We start from the raw sequence: 19,247 nt of genomic DNA, 5'->3' as shown, positions 1-19,247 counted from the left end.
CCTGGAAACTTGCACCTTTGTGCTAAACCATGGCTTCACTTAGCAGTACCTGGTCAGTGAATTCACATAACTGCCAATCCAAGTCCGTCCCTTCAGGCCTTAAATTTAACTGCAGCTTATTGTTACAGGGATGGGACACCTGTGGCCCTCCAGATGTTGGTGGACTGCAACTCCTCTTGATTCCTGACTGCTGACCATGCTGGCTAGGGTTAATGGGAGCTAGAGTCCAACAACATATGGAGGACCACAGGGTAGTCGCCTCTGGAATAAAATAATGTTTGCATTGTTTGTTTCAAGCTGATGCATTTGTAAATACCTAACTTCATTTACTGATCTTAAAAGGTATTTGATTAAAAAAACAAAACTATTTGGCTCAAGGAGGGTATGTACATTTCTTCAATAAACAATGGCTTCTTGTCCACCCACAGAATGGCTGGGAGATCCAAAGTACATCTGTTGAAGCAGGCAGACGCTAGAGGGCAGGAGATGCAAGATGCTGTGTTCATCAGCTTGGCACAAGCCAGACTCATTGCCAAGAGCTATCAGCATCAGCCTGAGGAGCAACATGGCCTGAAAGGCACAGCTGTTTTGTTTGCTGTTCACCATCAGGCAGCAATAAGCTTCATCAGGACAGTAAGAATTTGCAGCCACATGAGACAGGCATCTCCCCACCCAGGGGACCCAGCTGGTGGAGGGAAAAGCTTACCTGTAATGTGGCTCGGTGAGACTGAATGGCACTTAGGTCCGCAGGCACAGCCTCCTCCTGGCTCAGTTTAACCTCATACCCTTTGACCAAAGACTCAGCTCCTTGGGTATTACGAATGATAACGTCCACAGTCTTTAACCTATCAGATAAAAAAAGGGAAACTTCACTTTCTGAAACTACGATAAGCTTTTATTTGGTGGCACATCAGCATGCTTGTATCTGGCCAAGTGGGTGGATGTCATCGCACCCTAAGGGGCTCCCAAAATGACTGCCACTCCTGGCCTCCCTCCTTCACTGCAAGTACATACAAAATTAAGATCTGCATCACTTGAACTCAACATAGATCTCAGAATTCTAGTGTTGCTAGACTATTCCAGTCAGAAGCAACTGAAGCAACTGGCTTTGAGAAAATGGAATCCAGTGGTCATTTCCTCTGGGAATTCTCCAAAAATTACTGGATTCTAGGGGACTGAATAAGCCCCACCGAATGCATTCCAGGGGATTGCATAAACCACTCTTCATGTACTAGGATGCTAACAGCCAAAAGGTCTCTACATTTTACAGAGTAACCACAGCAGAGCACACACTCTGTATGTAAAAGCTTTCAGGTTCAGAGTCAGTACTGAGCTAGAAGGACCAATGGTCTGTGTGTATGTTCCTATCATACAGCAACAACTGGTTCCCTCTCTTGGCTTGATAACAAGACAGCTATAAGAACTCACTTGTCCAGATAGATAGTTGAGAGCCCGTAGACATGGTCCATCTTTTCCACCAGCAGGTTAAGTTCAGAACGAAGGTGTGGGGTGCTGGTTCCCGTTGGAGACTTGTGCAGGAAAATAGTGCATCTCTCAGAAAGTTGCTCCATGTCGTCCTTCAAGTGATTCAAATCTTCCTTCAATCTCTGCAGAGACCAACAGGTGTTAGTGAGCAAGAGCAGAGATGCTGACCTTTCATGCTACATATCTGACTTCACAGCAACGGTCAGCAGGGGCAAGAACTAAGCTGGGGGATGTAACAAGTCAAAGATGGGACTTTTCAGTCATACTGTCCAAAATCTGGAATATTCCCCGAAGACTATAAAACACCAACCTCCTGCTCGGCAAGCCGGAAAGTGTTTTCCTGCAGGGCGTCCCCATCCGTTCTTGTGCTGCTTGGCGTCCGGATGGTGCCCACCAGACGTTGTTCACACTCCTCCAGGTGAAGCCGAATATTCTTCAGCTCAGAGAGGTATGTCCGAGAAGCAGTCTCATCTTTGTCCTCTGTTCACACATGTACAACAAAAGCAAAATAACTGAAATCTTCCTCCAGCTGTTTCATGTGCTCAGATGTGGGTCAAATACTACTGCTGTTTGGAAGCTCAATAGAAGCTCCATGTTCTGCATGCAGAAGGCCACAGATCCAGCCCCAGTCCCTTGCATCTTCGATTAGAAAGGACCTCAGAAGATAGCAGGGTTGGGAAATAAAGGCCTTGATCTGCAAGAGACCCTGGGGGAATCACTAATGGTTACAGTGGACAGTGCAGTGTCATGAACCAAACCTTAGAATCTGCTTTAGAGGACTGTACATTTGAGATCCCTGATTTTCAGGGTTATGAAATGTGTAGGGAGCCTCCACTTTGCAAGGGGTACAGCTAGCCTGCTCATCCCTATAGTGCCCCTCATGTGTTTATTTTACTGTCAAGTAAAACACCTGGCAAGTTAATGTGCAAGATCCAAAGAGTGACAAAATTGGAAAAACATGTTTCTTTCCTTTAAGACTTTTACCACATCTTGATCAAAACAGGAGAGAGCTCCTGGGGCCAGAAAAAACATTGATTTGGCGGCCAGATTCACCCTTGAATGAAACAGTTATTGTTCCTTCCATCTCTCACACTGCAAATATTCCCATTCATTCATTTATTTTCCGCCCTTCATCAGAAGATCTCAGGGCAGTTCACAAATAAGAATACAGGCTAGAACAGAGGTCGGCAAACTAAGGCCCGCGGGCCAGATACAGCCCACCGGGCTCGTTAATCAGGGCCACGAACCTTGTGAACCCTGCCGCCCGCTCAGTCAGTCCCCGCACTAAACAGACACTAAACAGACACAGGAAGCTCCTGCAGCCAATTAGAAGCCGTGGACGCCTCTGGACGCCCTTTCTCCCTGCTGAGGCGGCTGAGCGAGAAGGAAGCGGCAGTAACGTGGAGGTTGCCTCCGCCGCCCAGGTCAGCGGCATGGGCTCTGTGCCCCACTAAGACAGAGGATGGCGACACTGCCGAAGACAAGGCATCGTCGGTGTGAGTGGCATCGGTGGGGTGTGGGTGTGTGCTTTCGGGGAAAAAAAGTTTTCCTGAAAAAAGTTTCCTCCTGAAAAAGTTTGCTAACCCCTGGGCTAGAAGCACAAAATAAATAGTTAAAACCATAACCTCACCTCCCACAAACACCTTTAAAAGGCCATAGAATATTAATCATCTAGGCCAGGCTTCACCAAGCCCACAGCTGATGGAAGGAAGGAGGCACCAGGCTGGCAAAGCTAATCTAGGCTCAGACAGCTTACCATTTTCCATTGACTGCAAAAGCTGCTGGAAGTGCTCCTTGCATGAGTCCACATCCTCCTCTAGGCGCAGCCGATCTGTTACAGAGAAGAGCTCCGAATCTCGGCTGTCCTCCAAGAAATCATCGTAGTGCACCTGCAGGCTCCTCATGGTTTGGTGGCATTCCCCTGAGGCCAGGGCCCTGAGCTGTGAGTTGCACACACACAAACACAAAGGGGACATGCTAAGTGAAGATGAACAACGCTTAGAAACAACGGGCAAAGATGACGAAAATGGTAGGTATTGTTTTTTGTCTCATTGCTGGCTCCAGTCAAGCAAGTTTTGCAGGTGTTTGTTGCTTCAAGCTTTAGAATTCTAGAGTTGGACTCTATTTAACTTTGCAAAGGTGCTAGCAATGTTATTGCCCCCTCAGAAGGACATGCGTGCCTATTGGCCAGTAACTGTAATGTCACTGGAGACAAGCAACACACACAAGACCAGCTCTGAGTAGGAGGCAACATGTGTATGAAACAAATCTAAGGCACCTTCCTTGCTTTTGATTCACATGCATAAAGAATCTTGTGGTATCTTATCACCAACAGACTTATTATGGCATCACTTTTTGTAGGCCAGTACCTACTTTGGCAGATAACACAAAGTTTCAGATATATGGTGAAATGGGGCTTAGCCCATAATAGTTTATGCCACAATAAAGTTGGTTGGTCTTTACTAAGCCAAAGTTCTTATTGTTTTTGAAGCAACAGAGTGGCAGAGCTACCTCCTCTGCAATGTATTTGTTTGAGCTGGCCTTGGTTTTCAATGGCCAAGGGGTGATATTTGTGTAATGGGGTTGTTATATGAAGAAGAAGTGGTTAGTTATCATTCTATAATCTTCTAAATTCAGGAGTTTAAGCAGGATGTTCTTTTTGGTTATGCTGTGAAGTGGCACTATATTGGTGACATATGAAAACAACTTCTTATTTTATTGGGCTGATTTTACTAAAGGAAGTCTTTGGTTGCCAAGGGGTCTCGCCCTCACCCCACTGCACATGCAATTCTTCAGTCTTGTATTATTATAAAACCTTACCTTCCCATTTCCTCCCACCACCTTCTAACTTCCTGTCCAGCTCCACCCAATCAGGAGGCCACTTTTACGGTTGGCATGCTTTAGCTGTGCACACCCTTATCTCACTGGCAAGCATCACTTTGGGGCTTGCAGTATTACCTTCTCCATATTCCAGCTTTGCACCAGAGCAATGTCTTTTCTCAAGTAGTTCCAGGAAACAAGGCTCTTCATATTTACATGGAGCTGGTGCCACAAGGCCATCACCTTCTGGTACAGCTGTTCCACCCTACAATTGGAAGGCAGTTCAAAATTGGGTGTTTGCAGCACCATGTGGACATCAACCTTCTGAATTATGGTATATTACGCTGTATCTACTCAGGAAGGCCAGGGGGAGCAAGTCTCCGTCCCAGGATGGGTCAGGCAAAGACAGTATTGGAAATGTTGTTCTGACACAGTTCAAAGCAGCTCCTCATATTCAAAAGGTAAATGCAACTTCTCACAAAAGGCAAGAATTGAGCTACCACTGCCCCCAAAAATCCATTTCCAACATAACACTTTTAGAAGCCAGCTGACAAACTTCAGACCCAGAGGCCACATGTAGCCCTCCAAGCTGGCTTTCAGGATCCCCCCCCCCAGGACACACCCTCCTCATCTACACCCCTCGAATATTTTTGCTTGGCTGAAATAAGTCATTGAACCTGGATGATACTTCTTGCTTGGCTGGCTGGAGGACAGAGAGGGTTTTCTGTACATACAAAGAAATTCGCCTACTGTAGAAAGGCAACTTTCACATTTGTTGCTTTGCCCACTTTTGCCTCCTGCCTCACCCAGGACGGGCATGTGGCCCCTGGAATATTGCCCAGAATAAATGTAGCCTTTGGGCTAAAAAAGGTTCAAACTTGCCCCTACCCCTATGCTAAAGAGCCACGGCAAAATCATAGATACCAACTTCAAAGTGTTTGATTGCCTGGGAAGTTTTCTGGCTCTGGGAGAAAGAGACAGATGCTGTACCCATCTGGCCCACAATGAGAACTAGAATCTTCAAGGGGCAAAAGGTATGATCTTAGGTTTCTGTATGCTTTGCCCCAGTAGCTAGATTTTGTTCTACATGTAGAGCTCTGTTGAAAACTACTCCTTTCCACATAGTAGTAGTAGTAGTAGTAGTAATAATAATAATAATAATAATAATAATAATAATAATAATAATAATTATTGTTGTTGTTGTTGTTGTTGTTGTTGTTCTCTTTGACATCTGGTGGGAGTGGATTCCACAGGGAGGGCACATGTTAAAAAGTTTATGTTACACATGCCGGCAGACCCAACCCCCCACCAAATTGCTGCAAACATTTTGTTTTCTTTTACATGCACACACCTACAGAACCCCCAGGTCAATAGGAACCCTGGCACTGCTCAAGGAAAAAAAGATCCCTTTACCTGCTGGCCACATCAATGGCCTCTTTGTTAGGAGGGGGCACCAAGAAGCAAACAGACGGGACCATGGCCTCATTTCCGGTAGGGCTGATCACTTTCCACTTGGTTCGCTGGGAATTGTCTTCTAGCACACACTCATCATTCTTACAGATGGTGATCTGTGTGGTCAGCAAAAGGAACACTGGTCCAGTAGATGGTCAAACTATCACCCCTCGTCCTCCCCACACTGCTTCTCCCACAAAGTGATCCTAGGCATCATGTAGTCCAGAGGTGGCCAACATGGTGCCCTCCAGATGTTGTGGGCTGTAACTCCCATAATCCCTGGCCACTGGCCATGCCTGCAGAGCCTGATGGGAGTTGTAGTCCAAAACATATGGAGGGCACCATATTGGCTGCATACAGTAAGCCCACATCTTACGCAGGGGTTCGGTTTCCGGGTTCTATGTGTAAAGACAAAAATGCATAAAGTCAGGAACCCCCTGAATCAGGTCTCCTGCAAGGTGAAGGGCTGTTTCCCCAGCTTTGGGTTGGTGACACGAGGGCTCTGGGATGCTGTCAGAGCCCTTATGCCACTTCCCCAAAGCCAGGTAAGCCTGCAAACACCGTTTTGCACAGGTGGGAGGGGATATAAATAAATGGAGAATGGGTTTCCTCTACGTTCCCTCTGTCTGTCTGTCTATCTATCTATCTATCTATCTATCTATCTATCTATCTATCTATCATTTTCCCCACCCCCACCCATGCAAAGACTTGCAGTTGGACTTACTATACTCCAACCTCATTCTGCAGCTAAAACACTCTCAGCAGAAGCATCTCCAACTATTCTTCTCTATCTCAGAGGAAGGAGATGCCAAAGACTCCCTAGTTAGTTTCTTACAGTGGTGAAATAGGGCACTTGAAATAAATTTTCGCCCAACTGAAGTTAAGTGTTCTTGACTTGGGTCTTCTTACCAATGCTAAATCAAAATCTAAGTGACCCACCTCTTCCCCCAACCCTGGCATCCATGCTCCAAGAACTGACTCTCACCCTGTCTTCCATGCACAAACAGCAATATTACTGGGCCTTTGTACAACATCTTTTAATGTTGAAAGCATTCCATGCGTACATCGCATTCAGATGCCAACGTTAAGAAACTCATATTTTCTTCATGGTTTCTAACAAGCTATAATTTCCCATGTTGTTTAAGTCTGGTTTGGTACCCTAGTTTCGTTCACTAGCCCTCATTACAGGAAAACAAAGTTTAGTATAAGCTTCAACTGGAAGCTTAAAACTGCAAACCTGGAGTTCATCACTGTTTGTTCTGATAAAGCGATACCAGTATGTTCTCAAATTCAGCCAAATTGTCACAGTAATCCTTATGTCAAACACTGCAATGTATCATCATCATTGCTTTGCCTATGTATTATCTTATACCATACTATCTCAAGGCCATCACTGAACACTAGCTTTGAAACCTGAGAGGTTTATAAATTCAAAGAGGAAGAGCCTGGATTTAAACTCGCAGATTTCTGATTTAGGGAATAGACTCAGAATCCAAAGGAAGTTTCACGTCAGCTGTTTGTTATCAGCTCACCTCAATTTGGCGATAATCACAGATGGCCTTCACAGAGATGGTGTTCTGCAAAGCATGGTCAGGGTTTCGTGGCTTCAGCTGCACAATGCTTTTGGACCTACCCACCAAGCTGGCAACGGAACTCTTGGACTGGATCAGCTGCTCCTTTTCATCCTGTCAAAATTAGAAAGGCAAGAAGGATGGATGGAACAGAAGGGCAAGGACAGGCAGGAGAAGAATGGCCAGAAACCTCATGCCCACACTGCCCTCTGATGAGCTAGCATTTGGTCAATGGAAGTTTGGGTTTTAAAGGGCAAGTATAGGTAGGGTTGTATGTGTGTCCATGTCTTCATGTGCGCACACACACTCATTTGCAACTTCTCCAAGCAGAAGTGGGAGTAGGGCAGGGAGTACAGAGACAATCTATATTTAATACTATCCCAGGCAAGAGGACCAATTATCTCCAAGTCCTCCCTGCCCACTCACCCCCCACCACTCCGAAAGTTGCATGCAGAGTTAAAACATTACTACTAGGTCCAAAATTCAGAATTATCTGCAAATCAGTGAACAGTGCAACAAAGCCCAAACCCATCATTTTTCACTGGGAAAAAGAAAGAAAAACTACCTGGATTTTTGTAAAAAGGTGAAATAAAAGAAGGCATGAGAACTGTGTGAAAAAGATTGTTCAGGTAGTTTCAAATGTATGTACTTAAGCAATTTTAAACCTCATAGAAAAAAGAAAGCTGGGGAAATGATGTGTGGAGAGAGAGAGAGAGAGAGAGAGAGAGAGAGAGAGAGAGAGAGAGAGAGAAGGAAGGAAGGAAGGAAGGAAGGAAGGAAGGAAAGAAAGAAAGAAAGAAAGAAAGAAAGAAAGAAAGAAAGAAAGAAAGAAAGAAAGAAAGAAAAGGTTTAAAACAAGCTACCTTCTCCTGTCCCAGGGGAGCATGGTTGGAAGAAATACAACTTTAACTCATTTATTCTGATAAAGGAAGCGTCTCACACATGGGCCAAAGCTTTCCCTTTTGACTGCCTATGAAGAACATTTGCAGGAAAAGCTGCCTCCCACGGGCTCTCAAGGTCTACAACTGAAGCAGTCCCATGCTTTTAGTCTGTCAGAACCATTGCAAGACAGAGACAGGCTCCACCTTATGCTGATGTATCTCCCTTGGCTCAAGGAACCCATCTTCTTTTGCAGCTTTGGAACTGCAGTAAGATTAGCGGTTCTACGATGGAGCAGCCTGTCCTTAAGCTGCGCATGCTGGCTCCTTCACAACGTCCACAGTAGCCTCCAGATCCATTACTTTTAAACTTGTGCACCTTCCTGCCTGAATCTCTGAGTCAATCTCCAAGTTGGGTCAATGTCTAAGAAGAGGCTGCTGCCTCTGCCACCCACAAATGTCCTCCCCACTTTCTCCAACCTGGTGCCCTCCATCAGCCGCAGCTGTGCACCTTCTCACAGCTCTTAGCTGCGATTCCTGAATTGTAGGCAGTTGGACTAGATGAGCCTTTGGGTTCCTTCCAGCTCTACAATTCTGTTTCATCCTGCACATGCACTGCCTTCTGTCTCCCAGCACTCTTTGTCTTGCACCCCCTTTTCCTCCTTTCCTACTCTCTCAATGCCTTTGGCCATAATGTTACTTAACAACAAACGGTCATACCCTTTCCATTCATTGAGCTGCCCCACTCTTGCCAAAGACCCTATGCCAAGACCTTTGTCAGCAAAGCATGCACTGCACTGAACAGTCCTAACACTTCACATTGCCTGCTCCTCTCGTTCAAAGGTCATGGTGGCCAAATGCTTCTGCCTACTTCCCCAGTTGCTGTCAACCATCAAACACTGATATTTTGAGTTATATGGACAGGGACTACAGCAGTACTATTTCCCATACAACTGCTTGCTCACGATGGCTGTATTTTACCTAGTTCCAGACAGCGGTGAAGACACATGCACGCTGAGGGCTGCTGCCAATCAAAGGAGGTAACACTGGACTAGATGGACCAACGGGTTGACTCAGTGTAAGGTGGAAGAGGCTACAGCTCAGAGATAGAGCACATGCTTTGCAGGAACAAATTCTCATTGCCCGAAACTCTGGTGAACGACTGCCATTTGTGGTAGACAATCAGTGGCAAAAGCCACCATCATGTGCTCATAGCAGCAGCAGGAGGAGTTAGCAAAATGAAAATAAATAGCATGCTAGAGGTCACACTCAAGTAAGCATTTCATAGTGGGGAGTGGAACTGAAACACAAGGATAGTTAAACAATGCAGTTCTGGGAACATTTGAGAGGAAAATAGGCAGACTTTGAAAAGACGTGCACATTCTTTTTTTACTTTTTAAAATAAAGCACAAAGAAGTAAGCAATGCGGAGATGCAATGTAAGCAAATTTACTGGAAAAAACTTGGGGATTCTTGGATGCTACTGAGAGGGTTAGATCATCACAACAAATTGATGTATATCAGACACTAAAGGATCTAATGGCTTCTTGATGGTACAAGCTGTTTGAGAGGCTGCCTTGGAAGGTGTGAACTCTTATTGTTAGAGATTATAAAGCAGAGAATGGATGACCCGGTATTAGGGGTGCTGCAGCAGATGATCTCCTGCATCAGCAGGGACTGGATTCAATTACCTTTGTGGTCTCTTGCAACTATGTTTCTGGTAAAATGTGCCAAAATCTGTATGACCTTGAGATCTGCCCAAAGAGCACCCACCATGGAATCCTGGAGCAGGTCCTCCAGGCGTGTCAGGCTGGTGTTGCAGTCACAAGAATACTTCCGTTTGATGGTATCTTGGAGGTTCTTCAAGTATGTCTCTGAATCACGGGCATCACTGAAGAACTGCAAAAGCACAAAAACGTTTCCCCTTTGTCAAAATACCAGCCAGAAGTTTCTTATTGCATGTTTTATGAAAGAGCGGAATTTACTTGAAAGACTGAAAAGAAAGCATCCATTCAACTTGCTCAAAGGCATTTTCATCATGAAAAAGGAAGGCCAGTAACCAGAGAAAACAGCCTCCTTTGGGTTATTTGATTAGCGACATACCAGTATGGCTCATTTTGGACCTGTTTTCTAAAGAATGGAACATGATCAAGATAATTAACAAGTCTTGATCCTGATCCAATTCTGAGAAAACAAGCCCAAGATAAGCTATATTGATGCCTCTCTAATAAATTACCGTATTTTTCGCACCATAACACTCACTTTTTTCCTCCTAGAAAGTAAGGGGAAATGTCTGTGCGTGTTATGGAGGAAATGCCTACGGGTGGCATGCCTACGGATTTTCCTCCTCTAAAAACTATGTGCGTGTTATGGTCGGGTGCGTGTTATAGAGCGAAAATACGGTAACTAAAAGGAGGACATTTTCTATAGTTGCTTGGCATGGCCAGGAATTTGTACAGTCTGCAACCTCCATGCTGCTACCAAATCACACAAGCCAAGAGCTGATTTACTCTTCTACTAGCAAAGCTTGAGATGGGTTGATTGTATGTTTTTGTATTGTTATATTTGATCCTACTCTGAAGTATGTTTAGCCTGGGAAGGAGGAGACTGAGAGGAGATCCGATAGCCATCTTCAAATATCTAAAGGGTTGTCACATGGAAGGGGGAACATGCTTGTTTTCTCCTGCTCTGGAGGGGTAGGACTCGAACAAGTGGCTTCAAATTACAAGAAGGGAGATTCTGACTAAACATAAAGAAAAAAATTCTGACAGTAAGAGCTGTTCGACAGTCGAACAGACTCCCATGAGAGGTGGTAGACTCTCCTTCCTTGGAGGTTTCTAAGCAGAGGTTGTACGGCCATCTGTCATGGATGCTTTAGCTGATATTCCTGCATTGCAGGGGGTTGGACTACATGACCCTTGGGTCCCTTCCAACTCTAAGATTCTACTTGAGATGAATAGCAGGATATAAACCTTTTAACAATTAATAAGACAAGAGAAGAAATATGGTGGAAGCAGAAATAGCGAGGGAAGAAGGGTAGTGTTCTCACTACCTGTTAGGCTGGGGTGGGGTTCTGTACTGCTCAGCAGCAGCAGCATTTGAGTGTCTTCTGACTCATAATGTGTCAATATCTATCCTACAGTTACTCAAACATTTCCTCCTCTGAGAAAAAAGCTTAAGTTATGCTGCCTCACTCTCGGGGAACTTAAGCATTCCTTTAAAATTCTGGTGGGTGCAGGGTTTTGACCTTACCTTAGCATTACAAGGTCATGCAGGAGGTATGTGTGTTTTTCATTCTAGTAAACATTCCTCCAGCACTCTGCAGCCTCCCTGGCTGTCCATAGTTGCAGAACTGAAAAAACCCATGAGAGGAGCTAATGCTATGGTGTCCTTTTCCTGGGTTTTAATGGAAGAACAAACACGCAGGGAGGCTTCGAAGTGCAGACCACCAGAGAGATGTAGAATGACATAAAAGACATTCATACACATCCCTAAACACACCTCTAAAGTAAGGTAAAGGTAAAGGTAAAGGTAAAGGTAAAGGTACCCCTGCCCGTACGGGCCAGTCTTGCCAGACTCTAGGGTTGTGCGCTCATCTCACTCTAGAGGCCGGGAGCCAGCGCTGTCCGCAGACACTTCCAGGTCACGTGGCCAGCGTGACAAGCTGCATCTGGCGAGCCAGCGCAGCACACGGAACGCCGTTTACCTTCCCGCTAGTAAGCGGTCCCTATTTATCTACTTGCACTTAAGGGTGCTTTCGAACTGCTAGGTTGGCAGGCGCTGGGACCGAGCAACGGGAGCGCACCCCGCCGTGGGGATTCGAACCGCCGACCATACGATCGGCAAGTCCTAGGCGCTGAGGTTTTATCCCCAAAGCCACACGCGTCCCTTCTAAAGTAAGGTAAGTGTAAGAAAATCCCTGCACCCTATCCTTGAAATTATCACACATATTTCCTCTGCCATTTAATCATTTTTGAATGCCATTTCTTTTCTTATTAATTGATGGAGAATGGCTGAAAAAAAGTGGGAGAAATTTTCAACAGGGCATTTGTTTTGACTTCATGAGTTAACCGCTGATGCGCAGCCACGGAGAACTCCCTGTACCTGAAAGTAAGCTGTGTTCTCCTTCACAAGCTGATCCACACACAAGCACAACTGCTTGATCCACTGCCACTGAGTCTGCACTGCTGCACTGTATGCCTGTGAAAAACCAAACAACAGACAAAAGAGCATTTTTTGTACAATTGCATACAACAACTACATCCTGCTCAGACCTTTGCTGAATTTGTATCTGGTATCACCAATTTTATTCATGCCCATTGTAAGACTACCCTGTTTGGATGAAGGGTAGTCAATAAATATTTTAAATAAAGTAAAACCGGCCACGCAATCAAGGCTTATGGTCAGGAATACAAGAAGGGACAACTGGCTGTAACAAAAGGCTTCAAAACAGCTGTTTTCACAAGGCCCTCTTGTCGTGCCAGCTCACACAACGAGGTTTTAAGCTCTCTGCCTTGCTTACCAGGCAAAGCCTGCTCAGTGCACCAGCTCTGGGATGCTCACGTTAGGATATTTCCGTTCCTCCTTAAAAAGGGAGCAGGCTGTTGTGAGTCACAAAGTCTGCGTACTTCCGGCTCACAGGAAGTTTCTCTTTTGTATATAGCTGTTGTTCTCTCTCTGTGCCTCTCAGGCAGTCATGTTTTTTTTCTTTGTTCTGACCAACGCTGAATAAAGTTGTAAATATGCTCTCCTGAGTGCATCTTTCGTTGTACGAACTCTGCGAAAGTCCTTGGAATGTGGACAGCTGTTTCTGAGGCTTGTGTCGCTAATTGACTGATACTGTTCTACGGGAGATTGATGGATCGTCCGGAATCGACGTGGAGGAATGATGGCCTTTGTCTCCCTGGCAGTATCCCAACAGCTCTCACCCAATCCCATAGGGCTGGCTGAATTCCCACAAGATCTCATGCAACAATACCCAAGGTTCCAGAGTTGGCATGACAAGAGGGCCTTGCCCAGTAAGCAAGGCAGAGAGGTGAAAAGCTCTTTTCAAGCCAGGAAAACCTTGTGTGCATTTAATCTGTGAAATTTCAACCAGCCAGCCTTCAACCATGGAAGGTTGAAAAGGCACAAATAAATGTGCGGAAGATGCAGTCGTACTGAAATACATCAAGGTATCCTATGCAGTTGTCTTGCATAACACACATGTTAAAGTGCTCACAATCACAACTTCAAAGCATCCCCCCCCCAAGCTATCTCTTACCTCCACAGTCTGCTTGGCTGGGTGATTCTCCAGTGACAGTATCTCAGCTGTGTCTTGCAGGGAGCGAAACACATCCTGTTTCTCCTCTAGCTCCATTGTGAGCTCCTGCATAGCAGAAACACAAAGAGGACCAATAACATTCCCTATAGCAAAATCAGACAATAGGTTTGCCTCTCTGTTGGTAGGCATCACAGGAAGAGTGGCAGGAGGCACGCAGACGTGCCACAGTATTGGAAACTTTAGCCATGAAACTTCACAGCAGAAAAAGGGAACTTGTGGCTCTCCAGATGTTGCTGGACTACAACATCCATCAGCCATTGGTCAGGGATAATGTAATCTGTAGATCAGCCATAGGCTGGCCACAGCTGTTTTACAGCCCCACTGCCTGCAAGAACTCTGAGCATTGAGAGCAATTCGCATCTGGGCAAGAATAGAAAATTTGGGTGTGGGAAAACCAAGGTTTAAATCTGTTCTCGACCATGAAGGGGATCATCAACTCAAGGTGATTGAAGCTTCTTACCATTAAAGCCTTAAATGACTGGGAGGCTGGTTATTTTACGGAGCAATAGCCTGCTGAGCCCCAGTACTTGCATCCAAGCTAAGACTTCCCTCTTTATGAAAGCCTTTGGGCTTGATTTAGTTATTTTTTGAGTGTGGGGGTTGCTTCTCAATGGGGTTGTTGATACTATTACTATTAATTCACACTGAACAGCATTTTTCTTGATAACACCCCACCCCACCCATTTTTACTATAAGCTGCTTTGGTTCAATCATATAAGCAAAGTTGGATATAAAATTTTAAGGTAAAATAAAGTTTTGAAAACTGACGAAACTCACTGGCACTATGGGCGATAGTCAATTATTTTTTTTACGCAGAGCAGACCTACTAAAATTAATGTACTCCTTCATGTTCATTCATTTCAATGGGTCTACTCTGAGAAAAACTTAGTTGACTATCACCCAGCAACTTGACCAGGGAATTTCAAAAGCAAGCACAAGCAAAATAAGGCACTTCTGAGAAAATAAACTGAAACCTGTAAGTTTTCCTGAACACAGAGCTTAATTGAGAAATGTGGAACTCTGCCGCTTCCAGAATACAGAACACCATAGAGGCACTGCAAACACTTGGCCACATCCAGCCCCTCCTACTCACCGAGAAATAATTCTTCTTGGCAGCCATATTGGGATTATTGTCACTCCAGTCATACGCCAGCTCCTCTTCTTCCTTTTCATTGAGCCAAATTAGCTCAGTCGTCGCTCGAGACACAAACCCATACAAACTCTGGAGGTGGTGTAGTCGGAAGCTGGAGGTTTCCTGCAAAAAGACAACATACTTTGTTACATTTCCTGCCACTCTGGGGATTGTCTGCTTGAGGGCCTCCCAAAGGCTTCTGGCTGGCCACTGTGAGGACAGGATTCTGGACTGCAGGGCCCCCTTTGGCCTGAACTCCTCTGATGCTGACCACCCTCCTTCCCAGATGCCTTGTCAGAAATCCCCACATTGTCAAGTTATTCTTCAAACCTTTTTTTACATGCTCTCCTATTATATTTTAGGGTTAGTAGGAAACACCCACGAGTCCCTTTTCCATTGCAGAGGCACCAGGTCCTGTTTGCAAACAATGGCTACTGATACACATGTGCTGGGGTCCACCTTCTCTGTTTTAAAAACCAAACCACCTATCACATGAGAGAAGCATAATGCACCATTTCTGAAGTAATATTTAAAATGCACAAACAAAAGAAGATCGTAGAATAGGGAGGATGGGGAAGAATCACATTCCGTTATATTAAAAATTGATGGTTCTAAGTCAGTTCTACATTTTAAGGGGCAAAACATTTATCTGTCGGCAGCTGCTAGGATAGAAGTAGTAAAACATCGGGAAAAGGCACTGTTAACCGATTTGTGGTTTCAGAGGGTGGGGTGGGGTGACACTGGCTGATAAACCTACCTGTTCTGCATGTGTGGCTGGAAGATTTGAAGATGTGGACAACTTTCATGCAACCTGGTATGCATTTATTGCATACATAAATGAGCCAGAGCCAGAGCATGCACCACAACAGATGCATGAAAGACTCTGATCTGATGAGAAGGAAAAGGCGCTGGGGCGGCTGTACCCTGTGGGGTAACCCACAGCACTATTGTAGCCTACTATATTAAGAATTAGATTAGAGAGATCTGGGACATAATATCCAAATGAGTGACTGGGAAAAACTTTGGAAGGTGGATTTGAAATTTACTGCATGTACAACACTGAAAGAGAACTATATGAAAATGATGTATTGTTGGTACATAACACTGGTAAAACTTGCAAAAATGTATAGAACAAGTTCTAATAAGTGTTGGAAATGTAAAGAAAAAAAGGGTACTTATGTGGTGGGAGTGTAAAATGGTTAAAATTACTGGGAAATGATATATAATGAACTGAATAAAATGTTTAAAATGACTTATTAAAAAGCCAGAAGCATTTTTACTAGGAATAACAGAAAATAAAATCCCGAAGGAAAAGAATTTATGTATGCAACAACAGCAGCCCGGATCTTACTAGCCCAAAGGTAGAAGGAAGATACAATACCAACAATAGAAGAATGGCAATTGAAAATGATGGACTATGCAGAAATGGCAAAACTTACAGAAAAGCTCAGAGACAATAACATTGAGAAATTTAAAAAAGAATGGGAGGCATTTATTGTAGATGTACAAAAATATTGTAAACAAGTAGAAACATTGGCAGGTTTTGACCAAACACTTGCAAGTAGTTAAAATAAGATAAAGTTTATGAAAGGAAATTTGAACTGGAACAATAAAAACTGATGGTATGTAATTAGGATAAAATAAAAAGGATAGGAAAAAAAGAGGTTTAAGTATAATTATGCAGAAAATATATATATTCCATGAACCAGGAAAGGAAATGGAGGGAAGTCCTCCTGACTTAAAGAGAACCTCCGAAAATGTTTTGTTTGTTTGTTTTGTTTTAGTTCTTATACTTCATGTTGGATATTTTGTATTTCTCATTCTTTCTTGATGGAAAATTATTGTTGAAGTTGAAATAGTAAAACCTACAAAATTTATTTACAAAAAAAGAAAAGAATTAGATGGGCTTTCTTGTGTTGCACCAGAGCAAACTGCACGTGTGACTGCAGTTCGCTTCCCAAAGGCACCATTTTTGTTATTATATTGGCATGCTACTTTGTCTATTGGAGAAGGAGAAGAAGAAGAAGAAATGTGTCTAAACTGATAGCCCTGGAAGCAGCATGACTTATCTGCTTTCTAACACAGCAATTACTGTTATTGTACCAGGGAGTGGGGACAGTATGATATTTCCCAAGGAACAAAGCAGAGGGAGAGACAGAAATGCAAGGCCTCTCCACTGGATCAACTTTAGGGTCCTCAAATTGCTGAACTATTGCCATTCCAGCTGGTCATTACAACTCTGTAACTAAGAAGTTGTGCCTTTGCTATTTTTCCTCATTCTTTCCAATCCCCTTTCCTTTTGTGTTATAAATCTGAGGGCAGGAACTGACTTCATATTGATATAAGGCTTTCTTTTCTTTTGGGGGGGCGGAAGTGGCAGCGGAATGAAAACAGGAGAAAAATGCTTTAACTAAATCAATGAAAAGACTGCATAGCAAGTGCTTCTTAAAGGAGATATTCTTCTTATTCTGCCACAGAAGCACTCTTTGAAGATGTGAGGTAGATTGTGAACCACAAAACAAGGAACAGACAAACCTTTATTTAAAAGAGATTGCACAGAAAGGGTTTCAGGCACACAGGCACAAATTTTAAGCCTCCATGAATCAAGTTGCAATTTACAGCTTTGAGGGGCTTCCAACAACTTTGAACTTGAATGAGGTTCCCTGACACTTTGCTGGCTGCAGGAATCAACCCAAAATACAACTCACCATCAGTTTGCAGTACTGCGTCTCCAGCTTCCCCAGTGTCTCCGTGTAACTGGTGTGGAAATTCTGAGACATTTTGCCCTTTAAAAAACAGGAAGAAGAGAAAACAAAGAGGATCAGAAGCAGCTCAAAAGCTACACACCTAACTAGAAATGCACAGAGAGTGGGAGGTCCTATTGAAATTCTCTCGTCTCTTCCTTATCTCTCCACTTTCCCAAATCTTGCATGCATCGTAAAATATAGAATCATAGAATTGTAGAGAAGGGACCCCAAGGATCATCTAGTCCAACCCCATGCAGTGCAGGAATCACAGCTAATAATCCCTGGCAGATGGCCTGTTGAAAGCAGCACAATGAAGTCTGAGCACAGCAGACTTCTATGTGTCCCTTTTAGCCATGGAACGTATTCCCAATCCTCCTCAGGGTCCATTTTCACACTATCAAAACCCTCCACACACACAGACTGTCCCAAGATGTGTTTCCCCTTTGGAGCCGTGGTAGCCTAATATCCCTGGACTACAACTCCTATAATTTGTGAATGTTAGTTATGCTTGCTGGGGCTGATGGGAGCTGGAGTCCAACAAATTCTAGAGTGCAACCCCTGCCTTAGAATGTATTTTATCCTTAGAGCAACACACCCCAGAGGCCCCAATACAGCAACAACTGCATGAGATCTCCTCTCAGGAACATGAACTTAGTGGGGCAGAAAAGGATACTCAAGCTAACAAAAGAAATCCTGGCTATCTCTCTAATTCTACAGATTTATATTTTTGCTTCTCCAAAACCAAGTGTAAATAGCTTGCATATAAAGGCCCCCAGGCCACCTTCCCCATAAAGTTGGTGACCAGCTCCAGATGTTTGGGGCTGTAACTCCAACCATCCCAACCATCATGTTTGTGATGGGAGTTGACATCCAAAGCATCTGGAGCTGAGTGCAAGCTAGAGAGGAAAGGCTACTCTAAAGCAACCCCTTCCTGCAGGAGGCTTCTCTCTTCCAAGTGAAAATCAGCTCCTTCTCCTCCAGTTCTTTCCTCCCACATTATGCTCTCCAACAACACTTTGCTTGTCTTCTTTGGAGCTAAACCAGTCCTGCCGCCCTTCACACCCCACCCCAGGCGTCCCTGCTTACCTCATACATCCTGGCCTCTTTCACACTGGAGCCTAGGTCTTCCACACTGCTGTGGACATGGCGCTGGACTTCCAGTTGGGATTCTACACTTGGCAAGTCGCTCCCCCATTCAGCCCGCTCCAGCTTCATCTGAAACCAGCACGGAAGAGGCAAGCTGTCAGCATTTCCCAGCTGAATTGTGGGCAAAAACAACAGCAGCTAACCCTTACTTGCTGCAACCCAATTATTAAGAGGTAGAAAGCATCACACTCCTACCATGTCATGCCATTCTTCTGGAAACTGTTTGCTATCAAGAAATTCATCAAGGTGAACTGGGATAATAGCCCAAAGGTTAATACCCAAAAGCACTTTATTCTACCCTCACAGTTGAAAACAGTATGCCTCTGAATGCCAGTTGCTGGGGAGCACAAGGGAGGATGAGTGCTGTTGAATGCTGGTCCTGCTTGCAAGCTTCTCAGAGGCATCTGGTTGGCCACTGTGAGAACAAGATGCTGGACTGGACAGGTGTTTGGCCTTATTCCAGCAGGGTTCTTCTCATGGGGCTTCTTTTAAAATATGTAACTTAAGGACAGCTTCCTTTTCTGTGTCCCATTAAAAGAAACTGGGCGCATGCAGTTAACTAAGTCAACTTTGGACCGACCTCTCAAGGACATTCAGAGAGACATTCGTGGAAGCTGCTCAAGAACATTAGCCAGGGCATAATTTACAGCCAGTTTAAGACTTCCCTAGTCATTCCCAAGGAACTGTCTGATGG

The 19,247-nt window shown here is 44.4% G+C and overlaps 1 protein-coding gene across 24 annotated transcripts in view; it reads right to left on the bottom strand.

The window, feature by feature from the left end:
• MACF1 (microtubule actin crosslinking factor 1) overlaps window positions 1-19,247 on the bottom strand; it is a 293,076-nt gene that overhangs the window by 137,113 nt on the left and 136,716 nt on the right. For 23 of the 24 annotated variants that reach the window (XR_014551046.1, XR_014551047.1, XR_014551048.1 and 20 more), the window contains 13 exons: window positions 18,494-18,622; window positions 17,369-17,446; window positions 14,622-14,783; window positions 13,469-13,573; window positions 12,310-12,405; window positions 9,979-10,104; window positions 7,290-7,442; window positions 5,719-5,873; window positions 4,444-4,570; window positions 3,242-3,425; window positions 1,796-1,965; window positions 1,429-1,607; window positions 707-845 (listed from right to left, as the gene is read on the bottom strand). Coding sequence is in view for 20 of the 24 variants with exons in the window: in XM_083625102.1 (XP_083481228.1) it covers window positions 707-845; window positions 1,429-1,607; window positions 1,796-1,965; window positions 3,242-3,425; window positions 4,444-4,570; window positions 5,719-5,873; window positions 7,290-7,442; window positions 9,979-10,104; window positions 12,310-12,405; window positions 13,469-13,573; window positions 14,622-14,783; window positions 17,369-17,446; window positions 18,494-18,622 (1,803 nt within the window). In the remaining 4 variants the exon portion in view is untranslated. The remainder of the gene's footprint in view (window positions 1-706; window positions 846-1,428; window positions 1,608-1,795; window positions 1,966-3,241; window positions 3,426-4,443; window positions 4,571-5,718; window positions 5,874-7,289; window positions 7,443-9,978; window positions 10,105-12,309; window positions 12,406-13,468; window positions 13,574-14,621; window positions 14,784-17,368; window positions 17,447-18,493; window positions 18,623-19,247) is intronic. The other variant, XM_083625107.1, reaches the window with a different exon arrangement.

Source organism: Podarcis filfolensis (assembly GCF_964270895.1).
Source record: "Podarcis filfolensis genome assembly, chromosome: 8".
In the NCBI taxonomy this organism is placed as follows: Eukaryota; Metazoa; Chordata; class Lepidosauria; order Squamata; family Lacertidae; genus Podarcis; species Podarcis filfolensis.
This window is presented reverse-complemented; position numbering and strand designations above follow the sequence as displayed.